Below are 26,619 nucleotides of genomic sequence, written 5' to 3' on the forward strand. Positions count from 1 at the left end.
AAAGCATGATATTTTCACCGTAGAAACCAATGATAACGGTATTTTAAGACTAAAATATAACCATTACTTTTTAATTTTCTCTAAAAAAAGCTATACCCTTAATCTTTTTTAAATCAACATCCTTTTAAAAGCCAGGGGTACAATTTATTGCAAAATAAACGAATTCTTGGTCATTAACTTATGAGCAGGTTTCTTAATTTGTCGGTGTCAAACTAACATTAATAATAATAATTCTCCGATGAAAATAAACGGTTATTTTTCACTTGGTTAGGGTCATTGAATTATCAGAACCAATATATAGAAAAAATCAATCAAATTGAGCTGACAATTATTTGAGAATTTGTGCTTACACAAACTGAAATGAGATATTTTGTGCATGGACGTTTTTCTAAAAGTAAACGTTTCTGTACAATATCACCCATTTTGAAGTTTTTGAGATTTTGCTCACACAGGCAGACATACCAAACTCATTAACATTCTCTTGTGCTTCCACACATAGGAGCTATAAGAAACCCCTAACTGCGCATGTTCGTAACTACCACGAATGCACGGAGTTATATCGACAGTGATGTCGTTCTAAGCACAACATCGACTATTTTATTTCCAGTTCTCCATATGTGTTTCTTCTCCGGAGTCTCATAACATACAGAGACATAGAGAAAGGTGAGTAGAATCGTGTTTTTTGTATACGAAAACTACCCAAACACTGCCCAGAATGTAAGGCGGCGTAGCGGCTGGAACAACAGACATATACACACAGGTGCCTGGCGATCTATTTTTGTCAATACATGGACGTCTATGGGCGGTAGATGACTTTATTCTTTCTAAAAATAATATAAATTATAAAATTGAAGCAGTTTGGTAAGTTTGAAGCAGCATATGTCATTAAATTTAATCATCCGTGCTCGAAAACCCGGAAAATCGTCAATAATTGTCTCTGGCCGATCAGCCTGTACTATACTACTAACATATGGCAGTGACAACTGGGGCCATGGAAGCTCATACAAATCCACTAAAGAAGATGTCCATGCCAATTAACTTTGATTTCTTCTTGGTGTAACTAGAAATACACCATTAATTGGTGTTTATGGGGCGTTGGAAGATTCCCATTAGACACATTCATGAAAAAAAACAACTAATTAAATATTATAATCACGTAATGACCACAGTAACTCTTTATTGACGGCAGCTGCACAGTTGAACAAACAAACACATGAATAGTGAATGGTAAAAAAATAGAAAGCCAGCTAAAAAAACATAAATCTTACTGATATTATCGACACACTCGAACAAAGAAATTAACAATGACATTAGAGGCAACAAACGCAGTGATGAGACAAACAAATTAAGAAATTGAAAAAAAAATATTCGCAGTTGAAAGATAAAAAAATGAATGTGTCTCACTAATGAATAACAACACTGTGGTGATTCACACTGCACAATTCATTCGAAGGAGCCTGAGAAGAAGACTGTAACAACTTGAATTTGTCGTGATAGAATTTGTTTTGTTTAATATTTTATGTGATTTCAATTTTAAGTGTGTATTTTGACTCATTTTAACTTCAGTCATTATTTTGTGTTATTAGTCACCAAGATAATTTCACCAGGTTGTTTTATTCCTTTTTAGTGAACTTGATAAAATCATTATATTGTTGTGCGTTTTTTTACTTTAGTTGCACTCATATTTTATTCTTCTGTTCTGTAGACGCCCAAGTATTAACTGGAATAGATCGTCAGACCCCTCAGGCTAATTCGGTCCCACAGTCATGGGAAAATCGTACAAACCGGGGATTCAAAACCCGACTACAAATTTATGGGGAATATCCTTTCATGCAATTATATAATTATGATCAGCTGAAACTTGGATCGATAAATCTAGATATCAAAATAGCTTTCAGGTAGCCGAAAAATAAACCTACAGACGAAAGCTAGTTTTAATTACGCGACGAAACGATGTCTTGTTTATAAATAGGTAAAGAACAAGATGGCGGCGTATGTTTTCTGTTGATAGATTTTCGAAGGAAAATGTCGATTTGATCGATCCGAGAGGGTAATTTCGCCTCCAGTTTAGGTATTCGGGATAGTTATAGGTATCGATCTACTTATTTGTTTTACCTGCAACGCTGAATGGTTCTTAAATCGTCCTATACAGCCCCCAAATAGAATAGCATCCCCGGTTTTTACGACTTCTCGGTTATGTGTTGCCGACTGTTCCATGTAAGGAGGCCAGCCGACAGGACTGTACTCTGCCGAGAGATAAATGAATACGGCAGTCTCAGTATTTTAATATTTTCTGTCATTTTAGCAATTTAGCAATTTTTTGAGACCAAAGGCGTCGCAACGTCGAACTGTTTGGGTTCAGTTTACAACTAGCTACAAACTCTAGATAACCCTATGCTATAAATAGGCTATAAATAGCTAACACAACCCAGGCAAGTACACCATGGCGGTTGGTTCATTCATCCTCGACCCCCTAAAAAATTCACAGTCCTGTATTTCTTAGAGACTGATAGTGAAATAACATAAACAACAAAGCTTCACCCTCAACTTTGCATGAACATATATCACTCTCTGAATGTTTATATTTTAATTACGCAACGAAACGACGTCTTGTTTATAAATAAGAACAAGATGGCGGCGTATATTTTCTGTTGATAGTTTTTTTTTTTTTTGGAAAATGTCGATTTAATCGATCCGAGTGGGTAATTTTCTGTAATTTCGCCTTCAGTTCAGTTTGAACGAAGTTAAATTTTCACAGAAATATGTTTAAAAGAGGGCATTTATTTATTTATTGATTTTATTTTTACATTATTTATAATTCTGAATATTTTACTGGTTTTTGTGAAAATAAATTGCAGCAGCTAAGACGAGAAACTGGTTTGTAAATATAAAATAAAAATAATCATAACATTTGTAGTCTGATATCAATAATTTGTAGATTATTTTATCTGTCTTAGATGGATCCTGTAACAATTGAAGGCGGCGTGTCTAATGTAAAAATGAAGCAACGAACCAACAATAAATAAATAAATTGCAGCAGCTAAGACGAGAAACTGGTTTGTAAATATAAAATAAAAATAATCATAACATTTGTAGTCTGATATCAATAATTTGTAGATTATTTTATCTGTCTTAGATGGATCCTGTAACAATTGAAGGCGGCGTGTCTAATGTAAAAATGAAGCAACGAACCAACAATGCAGTGCTTGGATTAAGTATTACACAGCTGGTGTTGGCCGTTGCATTGTTCATCACTGGTTACCTCGTTATTGTTAACGACATGAAATTTGCCTTCGTAGCTGCACCTATATGGGGTGGTATTGTAGTAAGTGTGTTGACTTCCCTTCCTCGATACTCACTATTAAAGGGGACAAAAGGCAAAGGTTAGATATCAATATTGGATTAACGTAAATGTAAAACTGTTTTAGTGATAGATTATTATTATTATTATTTCCACAGACTGGAAGTGCTGGAGTATTTGGAATCATTGCTGCTTTGAAGAAAGAAGGAAAACCTGTGAGTTTTGTTTTCTGATGCAATGACCTTAAACCACAAGTATTTAAGTATTTCTAATACAAAAAAAAATAATGTATGTACCTATATAAGATTTGACGATAGCATTTGATAAAGTAAAGACATTTCAATGCAATATTTCCCACTTCATACAGCAGCATTTCGACATTGAGCTAGCAAAACGAGTAAACATACACCAGAAATGTTACTAAAGTTGTGTTTCCAAATTAAAATCGAAATTAACTCGTTAAATTTTTGCGACAGTCTGGTCAGTGCCTTTCATGCATTCTGCAAAATCTTACTTTCACCTATTGTCTGCCATACGGTGTCGACATCCACCAATTGTTAGACAATTGTTTGATTCATTTTGTATATCAAAGTTTTTTTTTTCAATTTGATCACAAGATAAACGTGGCAATGGTTTTGTCATTTGTGTCATTCTTCATGGCTATCTTTGTACTCGTAACTGGTGCAGTACCTATAGATGAAGAAAGGGTACATGGAGTACGTTATTGTTCTGACCATTTGAGCAATCTTAGTTATGAACAGAAGCTATTGAAAATTGAGAAGTGTGAACATGAGATAGTAAGTAATTATAAGGAATGTTCACAATGCACAACGTGCACAAGCCATGTAGTTTATGTACAGTACACATGAAAAAAACACATTTACACAGTGTGTGATTTACAATTTTGATATAAGAATACAAATTTTGTGGTTTACAATGTCCACAAGCCGATAGGCTGGTCAGTGGTCCGCTCCACTAAAAAAACTAACATGTGTTGGCTGTTGCCATGGTAGGACATGAATGTGTAGCTAACGTTTGTTACTTTATTACTAGCACGTCAATGCACGTTCTGTTATCGATATTATATTCATGCAAGTTAACCCTTTAACCTAAATGAAACGCAGCATTTACAGTTCATAAAAAGTTCAAAGTTGCACTTGAATTACGTTGATACAGCCAAAATAAAAAAGCATGATCATTTTAAGCAAAAGCTGCCCAGCGTAAAATAAATCACAGACGAATTAATAAGTGTAGCAACTGAAAATCGCACACGCAAACAGAGATACACACACACACACAGACAGACACACATACAAATGGCAACTGGTCATCAACATATCAAAAACCAATATTATTATATTCAATAAAACAGGAAACAAGCTAACCAAGCATAAATTTCATTTTAATAATGATGAACTTGAAACAATTTATAATTATTCCTACCTGGGAGTCAAATTAAGTAGTTCAGGCAAGCGTCATAAGGCACAAGATGATTTTGAAAATAGGGCTTTGAAAGCATGTTTTAAAGTTAAACAACTTTTACTTTATGACGTAAATATCTCTGTTAAAATAACTAGACACAACTGGTACACCAAACTGGTGTCAAGCATCAAACAAACTCACAATTTTCGTATGAATGTGTGTGAATGTGTGCACAATTTCCATATAAAAGAAAGTATATGGTTTACAATTTGCATATACGTGTGCTTTACAATCTCTATATAATACAAATTGTGATGTTGAACTCTGTAGTAATACATGTGTGTGGTTTACAATCTTCATATAAATAGAATATGAGTGGTTTAAATTCTCAATATAAATGCAAGTGTGTGGTTTACAGTCTCTAAATAAAAACACGTGTCTGTCCTTCAATATTCAAATGAAAACATGTGTGTCTTTCACTCGATGCATGTGTGTGTTAGTGTGGCTTTTAATCTCCAAAAGTGTACAAAGTCTATGATTTACAATCTGCATATGTGTACTTTACTAATCTCAATGTGTTATATAGGAATATATGTGTGTGGCTATATATCCCACATTTTGTACACAAAATTTTTGGTTACAATCGCCATATGTATACAAGTGTGTGTATTATAAATTCCATATGTGTTGACATGTGTAGCCACAATCACTTCTCTGACTTAATTGTAATTTACATTTGTAGTCCAAAAAACGAGCCATTGATGGATATATTATACTCATTGCTGTAGTTGATATAGCAATATCATTGATAAATGGTTGCTATGGAATCAAAGGAATTTGTTGTGATGGTAACCATGGTGACGCGGAACGTACCGATGATGGGTCGAAAAAGCCAGTTCGTGAAGACAGGAAAATGGTGAGTTTTGAATTGTATATATGTATGACTTATTTTATGTATAATTATATGGAAACTATTTACAGAACTACAACATATGAAGCTTCAATGAAACATTTATATTATGATTCACGTAATACATACACTTGATGCCTATAAATACCTATTCAAGTTATAACAGATGTCACTATGAATGCTAAGTATGAAACGTATGAAAAGTATGATTATTGTAGGTGTCCAATTTATGCTAATGTAATGCAACTAATTCACCACGTGCACATGTAATTCTCTGTCAATTAAATATCTGTTCACTATGAAATGGAATGAAGACAATAAAAGGAAAAGCAATAAATAAAACGAAATATTGCTGAGGTGGTTACCCTTGGCACAGTTAGAAATAATCTTAGCTGCATACATGTGTGTTTGTTCACTCAGTAATTTTAAGATTTTCTGACTATTCTCATTTTTATTTACTCACATTGGTGTCATTTCTGTCTTTCTCAGATTGAATAGAATACAGTGTGTTTCCATTCACATACAAAATAGTCTACAAATTTCAGCACCTCTAGCTGATGAATGCTATTTCGTTATCTATCCATCGATATACTTAGATTAAATAGGCAATTCAAGGATAATTTATTTCATTCTTCTCGATAGAGCTCATAATATTTCCCAGTATTGCTAAAATTGACATCCGCTCACAATTTGGCCAAGTACAACTATATTATGCGGGTACTCTGATTATCTTGCTGATGTAGTGATATTTCTGGTGACAAGGACTATCTTCAAAGACTAAACAAAATACACAAATGTCAGTAAAACAAAATCAATTACACTAAAACCACCTCTTCGGTCCTACATCTTACTTTTTTGTAATAAATATATGTTTATAATTGTATCTGAATCGTGGTAATAAATCGGCAGCTGGGTAGATGTTTGAGCAGTATTAAACTGTCTTTTGAGAATTTTGATATGTTATTCAAACCATTAGCTCATTACACACTTATCTTTTAATGCTGGTTGACACATTATATTACATTTTACTACAGGGCATTGACGCAGGGTCTGTTTTCCAGAAGTTCATCAATGCTGTATCGTTTTGCAGACCACAACCAGTGCAGGTGATTATTATACCACACTACATTCCATGTAACGACAACTCCCTCGTGTATTTGATGTACATGAATAGCAATTATTGAGGTTTATATTATGTGAAAAATACCTTAGATGAGAATTGAGTACTACAATGATGTGTGATTTCACTCTGAATATATAGTTCGGGAAAATTAAATCTTGCAATGGTGTGTGATTTCACTTAGAATACACAGTTGTGGAGAATTTAATGCTGCAATGGTGTGTGACTGCATTCTGAATACATATTTGTTGAGAATTCTATCATGCAATGGCGTGTGCTTGCACTCTGATTCCATAATTGTTGAGAACTTAATACTGCAATGGTGCGCGATTCCACTCTGAAAAAATACATAATTGTTGAGAATTCAATCCTGCAATGGTGTGTGATTGCACTCTGAATACACAGTTGTGGAGAATTTAATGCTGCAATGGTGTGTGACTGCATTCTGAATACATATTTGTTGAGAATTCTATCATGCAATGGCGTGTGCTTGCACTCTGAATAGATAACTGTTGAGAAATCAATACTGCAACGGCGTGTGATTGCACTCTGGATACATAATTGTTGATAATTCAATACTGCAACGGCCTGTGACTGCACTCTGAAAAATAGTTGTTGAGAATTCAATCCTACAATGGTGTGTAATTGCACTCTGAAACATAATTGTTGAGAATTCAATCCTACAATGGTGTGTGATTGCACTCTGAAACATAATTGTTGAGAATTCAATCCTGCAATGGTGTGTGATTGCACACTGGATACATAATTGTTGAGAATTCAATACTACAATGGCGTGTGACTGCATTCTGAAACATAATTGTTGAGAATTCAATCCTGCAATGATGTGTGATTGCACTCTGAATACATAATTGTTAAGAATTCAATACTGCAACGGCGTGTGACTGCACTCTGAAACATAATTGTTGGGAATTCAATCCTGCAATGGTGTGTGATTACACAATGATTACATAATTGTTGAGAATTCAATACTGCAACGGCGTGTGACTGCACTCTGAAACATAATTGTTGAGAATTCAATCCTGCAATGGTGTGTGATTACACAATGATTACATAATTGTTGAGAATTCAATACTGCAACGGCCTGTGACTGCACTCTGAAACATAATTGTTGAGAATTCAATACTGCAACGGCGTGTGACTGCACTCTGAAACATAGTTGTTGAGAATTCAATCTTGCAATTGTGTGTGACTGCATCTGAAACATAATTGTTGAGAATTCAATCCTGCAATGGTGTGTGATTGCACTCTCTGTACATAATTTATGAGAATTTAATACTGTAATGGTGTGTGATATTCATTGTTGCAAATTCAATAATTCTATGGTGTGTGATTGCATTCTGAAAAAATAATTGTTTAGCATTCAGTATGGTGTGTGATCGCTCTCTGAATACATAATTGTTGAGAATTCAATCCTACAATGGTGTGTAATTGCACTCTGAAACATAATTGTTGAGAATTCAATCCTGCAACGGCGTGTGATTGCACTCTGGATACATAATTGTTGATAATTCAATACTGCAACGGCCTGTGACTGCACTCTGAAAAATAGTTGTTGAGAATTCAATCCTGCAATGGTGTGATGTTGCACTATGAAACATAATTGTTGAGAATTCAATCCTGCAATGGTGTGTGATTGCACACTGGATACATAATTGTTGAGAATTCAATACTACAATGGCGTGTGACTGCATTCTGAAACATAATTGTTGAGAATTCAATCCTGCAATGATGTGTGATTGCACTCTGAATACATAATTGTTGAGAATTCAATACTGCAACGGCGTGTGACTGCATTGTGAAACATAATTGTTGAGAATTCAATCCTGCAATGGTGTGTAATTGCACTCTGAATATATAATTGTTGAGAATTCAATACTTCGACAGTGTGTGATTGTATTCTGAATACATGATTGTAGAGAATACAATATTGTAATGGCGTGAGATTGTGCTCTTACAAAATACATAATTGTTGATAACTCAATACTGCAATAGTGTGTGATTGCACTCTGAAACATAATTGTTGAGAATTCAATCCTGCAATGGTGTGTAATTGCACTATGAAACATAATTGTTGAGAATTCAATCCTACAATGGTGTGTGATTGCACTCTGAAACATAATTGTTGAGAATTCAATCCTGCAATGGTGTGTGATTGCACACTGGATACATAATTGTTGAGAATTCATTACTACAATGGCGTGTGACTGCATTCTGAAACATAATTGTTGAGAATTCAATCCTGCAATGATGTGTGATTGCACTCTGAATACATAATTGTTAAGAATTCAATACTGCAACGGCGTGTGACTGCACTCTGAATACATAATTGTTGAGAATTCAATACTGCAACGGCGTGTGACTGCACACTGAAACATAATTGTTGAGAATTCAATCCTGCAATGGTATGTGATTACACACTGAATACATAATTGTTGAGAATTCAATACTGCAACGGCGTGTGATTACACAATGATTACATAATTGTTGAGAATTCAATACTGCAACGGCGTGTGACTGCACTCTGAAACATAATTGTTGAGAATTCTATCTTGCAATGGTGTGTGATTGCACTCTGAATACATAATTGTTGAGAATTCAATACTGCAACGGCGTGTGACTGCACTCTGAAACATAATTGTTGAGAATTCAATCCTGCAATGGTGTGTGATTACACAATGATTACATAATTGTTGAGAATTCAATACTGCAACGGCGTGTGACTGCACTCTGAAACATAATTGTTGAGAATTCAATCCTGCAATGGTGTGTGATTACACAATGATTACATAATTGTTGAGAATTCAATACTGCAACGGCCTGTGACTGCACTCTGAAACATAATTGTTGAGAATTCAATACTGCAACGGCGTGTGACTGCACTCTGAAACATAGTTGTTGAGAATTCAATCTTGCAATGGTGTGTGACTGCATCTGAAACATAATTGTTGAGAATTCAATCCTGCAATGGTGTGTGATTGCACTCTCTGTACATAATTTATGAGAATTTAATACTGTAATGGTGTGTGATATTCATTGTTGCAAATTCCATAATTCTATGGTGTGTGATTGCATTCTGAAAAAATAATTGTTTAGCATTCAGTATGGTGTGTGATCGCTCTCTGAATACATAATTGTTGAGAATTCAATCCTACAATGGTGTGTAATTGCACTCTGAAACATAATTGTTGAGAATTCAATCCTGCAACGGCGTGTGATTGCACTCTGGATACATAATTGTTGATAATTCAATACTGCAACGGCCTGTGACTGCACTCTGAAAAATAGTTGTTGAGAATTCAATCCTGCAATGGTGTGATGTTGCACTATGAAACATAATTGTTGAGAATTCAATCCTGCAATGGTGTGTGATTGCACACTGGATACATAATTGTTGAGAATTCAATACTACAATGGCGTGTGACTGCATTCTGAAACATAATTGTTGAGAATTCAATCCTGCAATGATGTGTGATTGCACTCTGAATACATAATTGTTGAGAATTCAATACTGCAACGGCGTGTGACTGCATTGTGAAACATAATTGTTGAGAATTCAATCCTGCAATGGTGTGTAATTGCACTCTGAATATATAATTGTTGAGAATTCAATACTTCGACAGTGTGTGATTGTATTCTGAATACATGATTGTAGAGAATACAATATTGTAATGGCGTGAGATTGTGCTCTTACAAAATACATAATTGTTGATAACTCAATACTGCAATAGTGTGTGATTGCACTCTGAAACATAATTGTTGAGAATTCAATCCTGCAATGGTGTGTAATTGCACTATGAATCATAATTGTTGAGAATTCAATCCTACAATGGTGTGTGATTGCACTCTGAAACATAATTGTTGAGAATTCAATCCTGCAATGGTGTGTGATTGCACACTGGATACATAATTGTTGAGAATTCATTACTACAATGGCGTGTGACTGCATTCTGAAACATAATTGTTGAGAATTCAATCCTGCAATGATGTGTGATTGCACTCTGAATACATAATTGTTAAGAATTCAATACTGCAACGGCGTGTGACTGCACTCTGAATACATAATTGTTGAGAATTCAATACTGCAACGGCGTGTGACTGCACACTGAAACATAATTGTTGAGAATTCAATCCTGCAATGGTATGTGATTACACACTGAATACATAATTGTTGAGAATTCAATACTGCAACGGCGTGTGATTACACAATGATTACATAATTGTTGAGAATTCAATACTGCAACGGCGTGTGACTGCACTCTGAAACATAATTGTTGAGAATTCTATCTTGCAATGGTGTGTGATTGCACTCTGAATACATAATTGTTGAGAATTCAATACTGCAACGGCCTGTGACTGCACTCTGAAACATAATTGTTGAGAATTCAATACTGCAACGGCGTGTGACTGCACTCTGAAACATAATTGTTGAGAATTCAATCTTGCAATGGTGTGTGACTGCATCTGAAACATAATTGTTGAGAATTCAATCCTGCAATGGTGTGTGATTGCACTCTCTGTACATAATTTTTGAGAATTTAATACTGTAATGGTGTGTGATATTCATTGTTGCAAATTCAATAATTCTATGGTGTGTGATTGCATTCTGAAAAAATAATTGTTGAGAATTCAATCCTGCAATGGTGTGTAATTGCACTATGAAACATAATTGTTGAGAATTCAATCCTGCAATGGTGTGTGATTGCACACTGGATACATAATTGTTGAGAATTCAATACTACTATGGCGTGTGACTGCATTCTGAAACATAATTGTTGAGAATTCAATCCTGCAATGATGTGTGATGGCACTCTGAATACATAATTGTTGAGAATTCAATCCTGCAATGGTGTGTAATTGCACTATGAAACATAATTGTTGAGAATTCAATACTTCGACAATGTGTGATTGTATTCTGAATACATGATTGTAGAGAATACAATATTGTAATGGCGTGAGATTGTGCTCTTACAAAATACATAATTGTTGATAACTCAATACTGCAATAGTGTGTGATTGCACTCTGAGTACATAATTGTTGATAATTCAATCCTGCAATGGTGTGTAATTGCACTCTGAAACATAATTGTTGAGAATTCAATCCTACAATGGTGTGTGATTGCACTCTGAAACATAATTGTTGAGAATTCAATCCTGCAATGGTGTGTGATTGTACTCTGAATACATAATTGTTGAGAATTCAATATTGCAACGGCGTGTGACTGCACACTGAAACATAATTGTTGAGAATTCAATCCTGCAATCGTATGTGATTACACACTGAATACATAATTGTTGAGAATTCAATACTGCAACGGCGTGTGACTGCACTCTGAAACATAATTGTTGAGAATTCAATCCTGCAATGGTGTGTGATTGCACTCTGAATACATAATTGTTGAGAATTCAATACTGCAACGGCGTGTGACTGCACTCTGAATACATAATTGTTGAGAATTCAATACTGCAATGGTGTGTTATTACACAATGATTACATAATTGTTGAGAATTCAATACTGCAACGGTGTGTGACTGCACTCTGAAACATAATTGTTGAGAATTCAATCCTGCAATGGTGTGTGACTGCACTCTGAAACACAATTGTTGAGAAATCAATCCTGCAATGGTGTGTGAATAGCACTCTGAATACATAATTGTTGAGAATTCAATAATGCAATGGCCTGTGATTGCACTCTGAATAATAGTTGTTGAGAATTCAATACTGCAATGGTGTGTGACTGCACTCTGAAACATAATTGTTGAGAATTCAATACTGCAACGGCGTGTGACTACACTCTGAAACATAATTGTTGAGAATTCAATCCTGCAATGGTGTGTGATTGCACTCTCTGTACATAATTTTTGAGAATTTAATACTGTAATGGTGTTTGATATTCATTGTTGCAAATTCAATAATTCTATGGTGTGTGATTGCATTCTGAAAAAATAATTGTTTAGCATTCAGTATGGTGTGTGATCGCTCTCTGAATACATAATTGTTGAGAATTCAATCCTACAATGGTGTGTGATTGCACTCTGAAACATAATTGTTGAGAATTCAATCCTGCAATGGTGTGTGATTGCACACTGGATACATAATTGTTGAGAATTCATTACTACAATGGCGTGTGACTGCATTCTGAAACATAATTGTTGAGAATTCAATCCTGCAATGATGTGTGATTGCACTCTGAATACATAATTGTTAAGAATTCAATACTGCAACGGCGTGTGACTGCACTCTGAATACATAATTGTTGAGAATTCAATACTGCAACGGCGTGTGACTGCACACTGAAACATAATTGTTGAGAATTCAATCCTGCAATGGTATGTGATTACACACTGAATACATAATTGTTGAGAATTCAATACTGCAACGGCGTGTGATTACACAATGATTACATAATTGTTGAGAATTCAATACTGCAACGGCGTGTGACTGCACTCTGAAACATAATTGTTGAGAATTCTATCTTGCAATGGTGTGTGATTGTACTCTGAATACATAATTGTTGAGAATTCAATACTGCAACGGCGTGTGACTGCACTCTGAAACATAATTGTTGAGAATTCAATCCTGCAATGGTGTGTGATTACACAATGATTACATAATTGTTGAGAATTCAATACTGCAACGGCGTGTGACTGCACTCTGAAACATAATTGTTGAGAATTCAATCCTGCAATGGTGTGTGATTACACAATGATTACATAATTGTTGAGAATTCAATACTGCAACGGCCTGTGACTGCACTCTGAAACATAATTGTTGAGAATTCAATACTGCAACGGCGTGTGACTGCACTCTGAAACATAGTTGTTGAGAATTCAATCTTGCAATGGTGTGTGACTGCATCTGAAACATAATTGTTGAGAATTCAATCCTGCAATGGTGTGTGATTGCACTCTCTGTACATAATTTATGAGAATTTAATACTGTAATGGTGTGTGATATTCATTGTTGCAAATTCCATAATTCTATGGTGTGTGATTGCATTCTGAAAAAATAATTGTTTAGCATTCAGTATGGTGTGTGATCGCTCTCTGAATACATAATTGTTGAGAATTCAATCCTACAATGGTGTGTAATTGCACTCTGAAACATAATTGTTGAGAATTCAATCCTGCAACGGCGTGTGATTGCACTCTGGATACATAATTGTTGATAATTCAATACTGCAACGGCCTGTGACTGCACTCTGAAAAATAGTTGTTGAGAATTCAATCCTGCAATGGTGTGATGTTGCACTATGAAACATAATTGTTGAGAATTCAATCCTGCAATGGTGTGTGATTGCACACTGGATACATAATTGTTGAGAATTCAATACTACAATGGCGTGTGACTGCATTCTGAAACATAATTGTTGAGAATTCAATCCTGCAATGATGTGTGATTGCACTCTGAATACATAATTGTTGAGAATTCAATACTGCAACGGCGTGTGACTGCATTGTGAAACATAATTGTTGAGAATTCAATCCTGCAATGGTGTGTAATTGCACTCTGAATATATAATTGTTGAGAATTCAATACTTCGACAGTGTGTGATTGTATTCTGAATACATGATTGTAGAGAATACAATATTGTAATGGCGTGAGATTGTGCTCTTACAAAATACATAATTGTTGATAACTCAATACTGCAATAGTGTGTGATTGCACTCTGAAACATAATTGTTGAGAATTCAATCCTGCAATGGTGTGTAATTGCACTATGAATCATAATTGTTGAGAATTCAATCCTACAATGGTGTGTGATTGCACTCTGAAACATAATTGTTGAGAATTCAATCCTGCAATGGTGTGTGATTGCACACTGGATACATAATTGTTGAGAATTCATTACTACAATGGCGTGTGACTGCATTCTGAAACATAATTGTTGAGAATTCAATCCTGCAATGATGTGTGATTGCACTCTGAATACATAATTGTTAAGAATTCAATACTGCAACGGCGTGTGACTGCACTCTGAATACATAATTGTTGAGAATTCAATACTGCAACGGCGTGTGACTGCACACTGAAACATAATTGTTGAGAATTCAATCCTGCAATGGTATGTGATTACACACTGAATACATAATTGTTGAGAATTCAATACTGCAACGGCGTGTGATTACACAATGATTACATAATTGTTGAGAATTCAATACTGCAACGGCGTGTGACTGCACTCTGAAACATAATTGTTGAGAATTCTATCTTGCAATGGTGTGTGATTGCACTCTGAATACATAATTGTTGAGAATTCAATACTGCAACGGCCTGTGACTGCACTCTGAAACATAATTGTTGAGAATTCAATACTGCAACGGCGTGTGACTGCACTCTGAAACATAATTGTTGAGAATTCAATCTTGCAATGGTGTGTGACTGCATCTGAAACATAATTGTTGAGAATTCAATCCTGCAATGGTGTGTGATTGCACTCTCTGTACATAATTTTTGAGAATTTAATACTGTAATGGTGTGTGATATTCATTGTTGCAAATTCAATAATTCTATGGTGTGTGATTGCATTCTGAAAAAATAATTGTTGAGAATTCAATCCTGCAATGGTGTGTAATTGCACTATGAAACATAATTGTTGAGAATTCAATCCTGCAATGGTGTGTGATTGCACACTGGATACATAATTGTTGAGAATTCAATACTACTATGGCGTGTGACTGCATTCTGAAACATAATTGTTGAGAATTCAATCCTGCAATGATGTGTGATTGCACTCTGAATACATAATTGTTGAGAATTCAATCCTGCAATGGTGTGTAATTGCACTATGAAACATAATTGTTGAGAATTCAATACTTCGACAATGTGTGATTGTATTCTGAATACATGATTGTAGAGAATACAATATTGTAATGGCGTGAGATTGTGCTCATACAAAATACATAATTGTTGATAACTCAATACTGCAATAGTGTGTGATTGCACTCTGAGTACATAATTGTTGATAATTCAATCCTGCAATGGTGTGTAATTGCACTCTGAAACATAATTGTTGAGAATTCAATCCTACAATGGTGTGTGATTGCACTCTGAAACATAATTGTTGAGAATTCAATCCTGCAATGGTGTGTGATTGTACTCTGAATACATAATTGTTGAGAATTCAATATTGCAACGGCGTGTGACTGCACACTGAAACATAATTGTTGAGAATTCAATCCTGCAATGGTATGTGATTACACACTGAATACATAATTGTTGAGAATTCAATACTGCAACGGCGTGTGACTGCACTCTGAAACATAATTGTTGAGAATTCAATCCTGCAATGGTGTGTGATTGCACTCTGAATACATAATTGTTGAGAATTCAATACTGCAACGGCGTGTGACTGCACTCTGAATACATAATTGTTGAGAATTCAATACTGCAATGGTGTGTTATTACACAATGATTACATAATTGTTGAGAATTCAATACTGCAACGGTGTGTGACTGCACTCTGAAACATAATTGTTGAGAATTCAATCCTGCAATGGTGTGTGACTGCACTCTGAAACACAATTGTTGAGAAATCAATCCTGCAATGGTGTGTGAATAGCACTCTGAATACATAATTGTTGAGAATTCAATAATGCAATGGCCTGTGATTGCACTCTGAAAAATAGTTGTTGAGAATTCAATACTGCAATGGTGTGTGACTGCACTCTGAAACATAATTGTTGAGAATTCAATACTGCAACGGCGTGTGACTACACTCTGAAACATAATTGTTGAGAATTCAATACTGCAACGGCCTGTGACTGCACTCTGAAACATAATTGTTGAGAATTCAATACTGCAACGGCGTGTGACTGCACTCTGAAACATAATTGTTGAGAATTCAATCTTGCAATGGTGTGTGACTGCATCTGAAACATAATTGTTGAGAATTCAATCCTGCAATGGTGTGTGATTGCACTCTCTGTACATAATTTTTGAGAATTTAATACTGTAATGGTGTGTGATATTCATTGTTGCAAATTCAATAATTCTATGGTGTGTGATTGAATTCTGAAAAAATAATTGTTGAGAATTCAATCCTGCAATGGTGTGTAATTGCACTATGAAACATAATTGTTGAGAATTCAATCCTGCAATGGTGTGTGATTGCACACTGGATACATAATTGTTGAGAATTCAATACTACTATGGCGTGTGACTGCATTCTGAAACATAATTGTTGAGAATTCAATCCTGCAATGATGTGTGATTGCACTCTGAATACATAATTGTTGAGAATTCAATCCTGCAATGGTGTGTAATTGCACTATGAAACATAATTGTTGAGAATTCAATACTTCGACAATGTGTGATTGTATTCTGAATACATGATTGCAGAGAATACAATATTGTAATGGCGTGAGATTGTGCTCATACAAAATACATAATTGTTGATAACTCAATACTGCAATAGTGTGTGATTGCACTCTGAGTACATAATTGTTGATAATTCAATCCTGCAATGGTGTGTAATTGCACTCTGAAACATAATTGTTGAGAATTCAATCCTACAATGGTGTGTGATTGCACTCTGAAACATAATTGTTGAGAATTCAATCCTGCAATGGTGTGTGATTGTACTCTGAATACATAATTGTTGAGAATTCAATATTGCAACGACGTGTGACTGCACACTGAAACATAATTGTTGAGAATTCAATCCTGCAATGGTATGTGATTACACACTGAATACATAATTGTTGAGAATTCAATACTGCAACGGCGTGTGACTGCACTCTGAAACATAATTGTTGAGAATTCAATCCTGCAATGGTGTGTGATTGCACTCTGAATACATAATTGTTGAGAATTCAATACTGCAACGGCGTGTGACTGCACTCTGAATACATAATTGTTGAGAATTCAATACTGCAATGGTGTGTTATTACACAATGATTACATAATTGTTGAGAATTCAATACTGCAACGGTGTGTGACTGCACTCTGAAACATAATTGTTGAGAATTCAATCCTGCAATGGTGTGTGACTGCACTCTGAAACACAATTGTTGAGAAATCAATCCTGCAATGGTGTGTGAATAGCACTCTGAATACATAATTGTTGAGAATTCAATAATGCAATGGCCTGTGATTGCACTCTGAAAAATAGTTGTTGAGAATTCAATACTGCAATGGTGTGTGACTGCACTCTGAAACATAATTGTTGAGAATTCAATACTGCAATGGTGTGTGATTGCACTCTCTGTACATAATTTTTGAGAATTTAATACTGTAATGGTGTTTGATATTCATTGTTGCAAATTCAATAATTCTATGGTGTGTGATTGCATTCTGAAAAAATAATTGTTTAGCATTCAGTATGGTGTGTGATCGCTCTCTGAATTCATAGTTGTTGAGAATTCAATCCTACAATGGTGTGATGTTGCATTCTGAATACATAATTGATGATAATTCAATCCTGCAATGGTGTATGATTGCACTCTGAATACATAATTATTGAGAATTCAATACTGCAACGGCGTGTGACTGCACTCTGAAACATAATTGTTGAGAATTCAATCCTGCAATGGTGTGTGATTACACACTGAATACATAATTGTTGAGAATTCAATACTGCAACGGCGTGTGACTGCATTGTGAAACATAATTGTTGAGAATTCAATCCTACAATGGTGTGTGATTGCACTCTGTATACATAATTGTTGGGAATTCAATACTGCAACGGCGTGTGACTGCACTCTGAAACATAATTGTTGAGAATTCAATCCTGCAATGGTGTGTGATTGCACTCTGAATACATAATTGTTGAGAATTCAATACTGCAACGGCCTGTGATTGCACTCTGAAAAATAGTTGTTGAGAATTCAATACTGCAATGGTGTGTGACTGCACTCTGAATACATAATTGTTGAGAATTCAATACTGCAATGGTGTGTTATTACACAATGATTACATAATTGTTGAGAATTCAATACTGCAACGGTGTGTGACTGCACTCTGAAACATAATTGTTGAGAATTCAATCCTGCAATGGTGTGCGATTGCACTCTGAATACATAATTGTTGAGAATTCAATACTGCAACGGCGTGTGACTGCGCTCTGAAACATAATTGTTGAGAATTCAATCCTACAATGGCGTGTGACTGCATTCTGAAACATAATTGTTGAGAATTCAATCCTGCAATGGTGTGTGATTGCACTCTGAAACATAATTGTTGAGAATTCAATACTGCAATGGTGTGTTATTACACAATGATTACATAATTGTTGAGAATTCAATCCTGCAATGGTGTGTGATTGCACTCTGAATACATAATTGTTGAGAATTCAATACTGCAACGGCCTGTGATTGCACTCTGAAAAAAGTTGTTGAGAATTCAATACTGCAATGGTGTGTGACTGCACTCTGAAACATAATTGTTGAGATTTCAATACTGCAACCGCGTGTTACTGCACTCTGAAACATAATTGTTGAGAATTCAATACTGCAACGGCGTGTGACTGCGCTCTGAAACATAATTGTTGAGAATTCAATACTACAATGGCGTGTGACTGCATTCTGAAACATAATTGTTGAGAATTCAATCCTGCAATGGTGTGTGATTGCACTCTGAAACATAATTGTTGAGAATTCAATACTGCAATGGTGTGTTATTACACAATGATTACATAATTGTTGAGAATTCAATACTGCAACGGCGTGTGACTGCACTCTGAAACATAATTGTTTAGAATTCAATCCTGCAATGGTGTGTGATTGCACTCTGAATACATAATTGTTGAGAATTCAATACTGCAACGGCCTGTGATTGCACTCTGAAAAAATGTTGATGAGAATTCAATACTGCAATGGTGTGTGACTGCACTCTGAAACATAATTGTTGAGATTTCAATACTGCAACCGCGTGTTACTGCAGTCTGAAACATAATTGTTGAGAATTCAATCCTGCAATAGTGTGTGATTGCACTCTCTGTACATAATTTTTGAGAATTTAATACTGTAATGGTGTGTGATATTCATTGTTGCAAATTCAATAATTCTATGGTGTGTGATTGCAATCTGAAAAATAATTGTTTAGCATTCAGTATGGTGTGTGATCGCTCTCTGAATTCATAGTTGTTGAGAATTCAATCCTACAATGGTGTGATGTTGCATTCTGAATACATAATTGATGATAATTCAATACTGCAACGGCGTGTGACTGCACTCTGAAACATAATTGTTGAGAATTCAATACTGCAATGGTGTGTTATTACACAATGATTACATAATTGTTGAGAATTCAATACTGCAACGGCGTGTGACTGCACTCTGAAACATAATTGTTGAGAATTCAATCCTGCAATGGTGTGTGATTACACACTGAATACATAATTGTTGAGAATTCAATTCTGCAACGGCGTGTGACTGCATTCTGAAACATAATTGTTGAGAAATCAATCCTGCAATGGTGTGTGATTGCACCCTGAATAGATAATTGTTGAGAATTCAATACTGCAACGGCCTGTGATTGCACTCTGAAAAATAGTTGTTGAGAATTCAATACTGCAATGGTGTGTCACTGCACTCTGAAACATAATTGTTGAGAATTCAATACTGCAACGGCGTGTGACTGCACTCTGAAACATAATTGTTGAGAATTCAATCCTGCAATGGTGTGGGATTGCACTCTCTGTACATAATTTCTGAGAATTTAATACTGTAATGGTGTGTGATATTCATTGTTGCAAATTCAATAATTCTATGGTGTGTGATTGCATTCTGAAAAAATAATTGTTTAGCATTCAGTATGGTGTGTGATCGCTCTCTGAATTCATAGTTGTTGAGAATTCAATCCTGCAATGGTGTGATGTTGCATTCTGAATACATAATTGATGATAATTCAATCCTGCAATGGTGTGTGATTACACACTGAATACATAATTGTTGAGAATTCAATCCTGCAATGGTGTGCGATTACACATTGAATACATAATTGTTGAGAATTCAATCCTGCAATGGTGTGTGATTGCACACTGAATACATAATTGTTGAGAATTCAATACTGCAACGGCGTGTGACTGCATTCTGAAACATAATTGTTGAGAATTCAATCCTGCAATGGTGTGTGATTGCACTCTGAATACATAATTGTTGAGAATTCAATACTGCAACGGCGTGTGACTGCACTCTGAAACATAATTGTTGAGAAATCAATCCTGCAATGGCGTGTGACTGCATTCTGAAACATAATTGTTGAGAATTCAATCCTGCAATGGTGTGTGATTGCACTCTGAATACATAATTGTTGAGAATTCAATACTGCAACGGCGTGTGACTGCACTCTGAATACATAATTGTTGAGAATTCAATACTGCAACGGCCTGTGATTGCACTCTGAAAACTAGTTGTTGAGAATTCAATACTGTAATGGTGTGTGACTGCACTCTGAAACATAATTGTTGAGAATTCAATACTGCAACCGCGTGTTACTGCACTCTGAAACATAATTGTTGAGAATTCAATCCTGCAATGGTGTGTGATTGCACTCTCTGTACATAATTTTTGAGAATTTAATACTGTAATGGTGTGTGATATTCATTGTTGCAAATTCAATAATTCTATGGTGTGTGATTGCATTCTGAAAAAATAATTGTTTAGCATTCAGTATGGTGTGTGATCGCTCTCTGAATTCATAGTTGTTGAGAATTCAATCCTACAATGGTGTGATGTTGCATTCTGAATACATAATTGATGATAATTCAATCGTGCAATGGTGTGTGATTGCACTCTGAATACATAATTGTTGAGAATTCAATACTGCAATGGCGTGTGACTGCACTCTGAAACATAATTGTTGAGAATTCAATCCTGCAATGGTGTGTGATTACACACTGAATACATAATTGTTGAGAATTCAATACTGCAACGGCGTGTGACTGCATTGTGAAACATAATTGTTGAGAATTCAATCCTGCAATGGTGTGTGATTGCACTCTGAATACATAATTGTTGAGAATTCAATACTGCAACGGCGTGTGACTGCACTCTGAAACATAATTGTTGAGAATTCAATCCTGCAATGGTATGTGATTACACACTGAATACATAATTGTTGAGAATTCAATACTGCAACGGCGTGTGACTGCACTCTGAAACATAATTGTTTAGAATTCAATCCTGCAATGGTGTGTGATTGCACTCTGAATACATAATTGTTGAGAATTCAATACTGCAACGGCCTGTGATTGCACTCTGAAAAAAAGTTGTTGAGAATTCAATACTGCAATGGTGTGTGACTGCACTCTGAAACATAATTGATGAGAATTCAATACTGCAACCGCGTGTTACTGCACTCTGAAACATAATTGTTGAGAATTCAATCCTGCAATGGTGTGTGATTGCACTCTCTGTACATAAATTTTGAGAATTTAATACTGTAATGGTGTGTGATATTCATTGTTGCAAATTCAATAATTCTATGGTGTGTGATTGCATTCTGAAAAAATAATTGTTTAGCATTCAGTATGGTGTGTGATCGCTCTCTGAATTCATAGTTGTTGAGAATTCAATCCTGCAATGGAGTGATGTTGCATTCTGAATACATAATTGATGATAATTCAATCCTGCAATGGTGTGTGCTTGCACTTTGAATAGATAATTGTTGACAATTCAGTCCTGCAATGATGTGTGATTGCATTCTGAATATATAATTGTTGAGAATTAAATGCTGCAATGGTGTGTGATTGCAGTCTGAATATATAATTGTTGAGAATTCAATACTGCAACTTCACATGCGTGTGATTGAACTCTGAATACGCAGCTACATTTGACTATTAGATGTAGGTTGATAGTCATTTGGTGTCCCAAACTGAGCATAACAAACTTCACTTAGGTAAAACATATCCTGACAAAAAGGTCTTCGAGGATAAATAATAATTTAAAAAAAATGAATTATTAAATAGCACTGGTGACAAAACCCAATGTACAGAATGATAACTATTTACAACCAAACGATATTTCAAAAATCAAAAGAATTTATGAATTTATTAAATAGCACTGGTGACAATACCCAATGTACATAATGATAACTATTTACAACCAACCGATATTTCAAAAATCAAAAGAATTTATGAGAAACGTTTTGGCATGTAGTTTATGTTATAATTTGATTCATTCTGTATATTTAATTCTAGATCTACCTGGTTCTTAACCAGACAGGAAATGGATTACAAGGGCTTCCCTTGGTAACGAACATGCAAGGTGCATCACTACCTGGACAAAATGTCATTTTTCCTGTCAACTCGCAGGGAGTTTCCATGCCAACCAGTAAGTTGATCTCATCATTTTGAGTAACGGTAAAGAAAGTTTGGTGTTAATTATTTCAATGGTCTTATAATGGTGAAATCGATTTATTCATGCAGTTCTATCAGTACTATGTTTGGGTGTTTTACTGCACAGATGAAGGTTTTGGTACATGAGGAATAATATCTGTCCTCGATGTTGTTGTTGTTGTAATACTAGTTGTTGTTTTTGGTGGTGACTTCATTGTAAAATTTATTTTTTGTGGTAACAATAACTTGGATATATTAACTGGTTCGGATATCAACTAAGTTCGATTTTGCTTTGTGTTTAATATGTTGGTTAAATTATGGTTACATTAACTCAAACAGTTATCCATGTTTGAATTGTATTTTTCACGCGTAATGTTGAGATATATTATTACATTGTTTCAGAATTGTTATTTTCACATTTGCCATGCAAAGAACGAAATATTAATGAAAATTACTCGTTCTGGGTTTAAAAAACATTGCTTTGGATTTCATTTCTATCATGTGAATTACAAAAATCAATTAAATAATGACTATCTAGATAAATGTTCATATTCTGGTGATTGATATGTCGTGAACCTGTTGTATTACACTGTGAATTATTTTGACATTGCAGGTCCAGACATGACAGGTGTGTCTCAGAACTCTACTGATGAGTTGTGTACAACAGAGAAATCACTACTTCTGTGAGAATATCATATCCACATTATAAGGAGGAAGCAGCAAATTATATGGGGTAGCAGTTTCCAGTTGTATAGGCAATGGATTCTGTAATTTAGTCAATAGTAGGTTATGTAATTATTCAGAGAAATATAATATTATAAATAACAACCCGGCTGGGTTTAGAAAAGGTTATCAGACCGTTGATCAATTTTGTTATCTAAAACAATAGTTAGTAAATACCTTAAACAAAATGGTAAACAATATACACGCTTTTTAGATTTCCACAAGACTTTGATACTGTTTGGTGGGATGGCTTATTAAATGATTTATTGAAGAATGGAATTAATGGGAAACTTTATCATTTGGTTAAACACATATATAACAATGCTAAGACATGTATTCGCTTTGGCATATAAATATGTGAGACAGGGATGTACTATAAGTTCAATGCTTCTTATTAATCTTTTATGTGAATGAATTGGATGATACATTAAAAGATTCAATAAACCAAATAACATTAAACAACTCTACAATTAACTCCCTATTTTATGCAGATGACCCAGTATTGATTTCAACAACATAATTAGGTTTGAAAAATGCATTAAATTATTTATCTGAGTACTGCCACAAATGGAAACTCCAGGTAATAAAACGAAAGATATGATTTTCAAAAAAGGAACGATGAAAAAGAAAAAGAGCTATTGTTGTGTCAATTCATATATTTAATTAGGTATAGCTTTTACAATTAGACAAATCTTCTAGAGCAATGTAAGCACTGTTAAAAGCCATGCCAAGGAGGCTGACTGTAGAACATTTATATCTTCTTAGGTATGTATTAAACCAATTTTGTTATATGGATCAACAACTTGGCGGCAGAACGTAATATACATTTTAGATGGGATAGCACAAAATTGAACAGTTATTTTGCCAAAAAATAAATGTTAAATTTCCATTATTCATAGATATTCAGGAAAATTACATTAACTACTATCACCGCATTAGTGGCTTACCAGACTATGATATTACAAAACAACTTTTTAAAACAAAAACATAATTTACATGGTTTACATCAGTAAAAACATGGTCTCAGAAAGTACTGCAAATTTACCCTTGTCTTCACACCTCAAAAATTACCACACAGTAAAATAATACCCAACAAAGGTATGTGGAGTTCTGGAAGTTGAGTGTAACAAATGATAATAGAAAACTTAGAAAGTATATAAAGTTTAAAGAGTAATACACTTTTGAACCATTTGCTGTCATGTAATCTGAAACATAAAATCATAATGACTCGTTTCAGAATAAGCAGGCATGTTTTTGAAATAGATAAGGGTAGACAAACCCAACACAAAACACCAGACTCTGTAAGCAATGTTCCCAGATCAAATTTTTCTGTACCACTTTGAAGAAGTAATCCCTTTGTATAATTTGAGTTAAATAGTGACTCTGTGAAATGTACAACTTCTATTCATATATTATAATTTCATGACTACTATTCAGTTGAAAATATTTAAGAAGTTCACACCGTTAAAAGTGACTTTTACAATGAGCTTTTGACGATCTGTTTACAACTTGTAACCTTACGCCATCATGTTTTTGCCTTTCCATGTGTTCCAATCATAGCGGGCTTTATCACTGCAAATTTTTATTAGAGAGTGATATCCATTCGCACATATCGCCAATTTTCTGACTAAGAGCGAACGACCCACTTTCTGTTCGACTTCTGGCTGGAAATAGAACAATTGCCTGTTTGCCAAACGCTGAAAATACGAATTTGACTGCTCTATTACTGTGTGTGAAATGGAAGTTTTAATGGCAAAGTTTCAAGATACTATAAAATCTTAGGCGTCATTTTTCGAATAGTTCAATCTTGCCTGACGCCTAGCTTAGAGTTTATTTTAGGTTTTCGTTAGTCATTAACGCCTATCCAACAGTATGTTTATTGTGGCTAAGCGTAAATGGGTGAACTTTGTTTCAACAACGTTATAATTCCTAGCAAATGTTAAATCATGTCGTTTTCCCATCAAATAAATAAGATACCTTCGTAATATATCGTTTGTGCATGGATGACGCGGGGGATGACGCACGTTGTGTGACCTATATTTGTACATTCACATTCACTTCCATCGTATTTAAAGTAGCTATATAGCTAGGTCAATCAATCACGACACAGTTCTTATTTTTATTACGTGTATTTCAACAGCCGTTTTTGCTTTTTTGAATCACTGATTGTTTATTTATTTATTAGTTTTAAAATTGTAAAAATGACAGACATGGTACAATAATCAATGTAAACATTTGTGGTCGTGTTAGTAAGAAAGGAAGCGACCCACTATAAGTACGAAAATAATTGAATAACGCCGTTTATTCTGTGATCAAATGTTCAGATTATTGAACAACCCTAAATGTTTCAAAACTCTTTGTAGTTTCTAATACATATAAGTTTAGCATACACAATTGTGGCACTGTTGTAAATGCAACTTTTCATCATATTCCGTGAAAAGAAAAGAGGATGTTATTAGTCTAATTCACTGACAATGGTCACTACAAATTAACAACATTTTATTAGTAACTTGTTTATAACTTATTAAAAATATATAATGTAAAGGATTGGACGCCATTGTATATTTGCAAAAAAAGTAATTTTCAATAACAAAAAACTTATTAATGAATTGTTATATGGTGTGCGACAAAATTTAAGTTTCAACAGAATCCTTTGCAAATTGAAAGAGGTATCAGACACCATCCGTTGCAGCCAACACTTTTGCCAGCACGCAGAGGACTCAGCCAACTCTTGTAAAATATTTCATTTTCATTTCCTGACAGAATTCGTGTTTGTTTGTATGTGTATTTGTATGTGGAAATTTGAATGTGTAAGTGAGGTTTGAATGCTTTTTGACTGACATAA

At 34.7% G+C, this 26,619-nt stretch overlaps 1 protein-coding gene across 1 annotated transcript; it reads left to right on the forward strand.

Moving 5' to 3' along the window:
- The first annotated feature begins 529 nt into the window (after positions 1-529).
- Positions 530-25,759, forward strand: LOC102802664 (uncharacterized). The gene is made up of 8 exons (XM_006817733.3): positions 530-663; positions 3,137-3,325; positions 3,460-3,516; positions 3,919-4,098; positions 5,466-5,639; positions 6,668-6,739; positions 22,914-23,046; positions 23,665-25,759. The coding sequence occupies exons 2-8, from the start codon at positions 3,137-3,139 to the stop codon at positions 23,736-23,738; spliced, it is 879 nt and encodes a 292-aa protein (XP_006817796.2). The 5' UTR covers positions 530-663; the 3' UTR covers positions 23,739-25,759.
- The last annotated feature ends 860 nt before the right edge of the window (positions 25,760-26,619 follow it).

The sequence above is a fragment of the Saccoglossus kowalevskii genome, chromosome 12 (genome assembly GCF_978046115.1).
Source record: "Saccoglossus kowalevskii chromosome 12, keSacKowa6.1, whole genome shotgun sequence".
Classification (NCBI taxonomy): Eukaryota; Metazoa; Hemichordata; class Enteropneusta; family Harrimaniidae; genus Saccoglossus; species Saccoglossus kowalevskii.

Bases quoted from the DNA above. Each gene is read 5' to 3' on its own strand.
- LOC102802664 (XM_006817733.3), top strand. From the start codon at position 3,137: ATGGATCCTGTAACAATTGAAGGCGGCGTGTCTAATGTAAAAATGAAG. The intron at 3,517-3,918 runs GTGAGTTTTGTT...TTTGATCACAAG, and splicing joins TGAAGAAAGAAGGAAAACCT to ATAAACGTGGCAATGGTTTT. The intron at 23,047-23,664 runs GTAAGTTGATCT...TTGACATTGCAG, and splicing joins GGGAGTTTCCATGCCAACCA to GTCCAGACATGACAGGTGTG.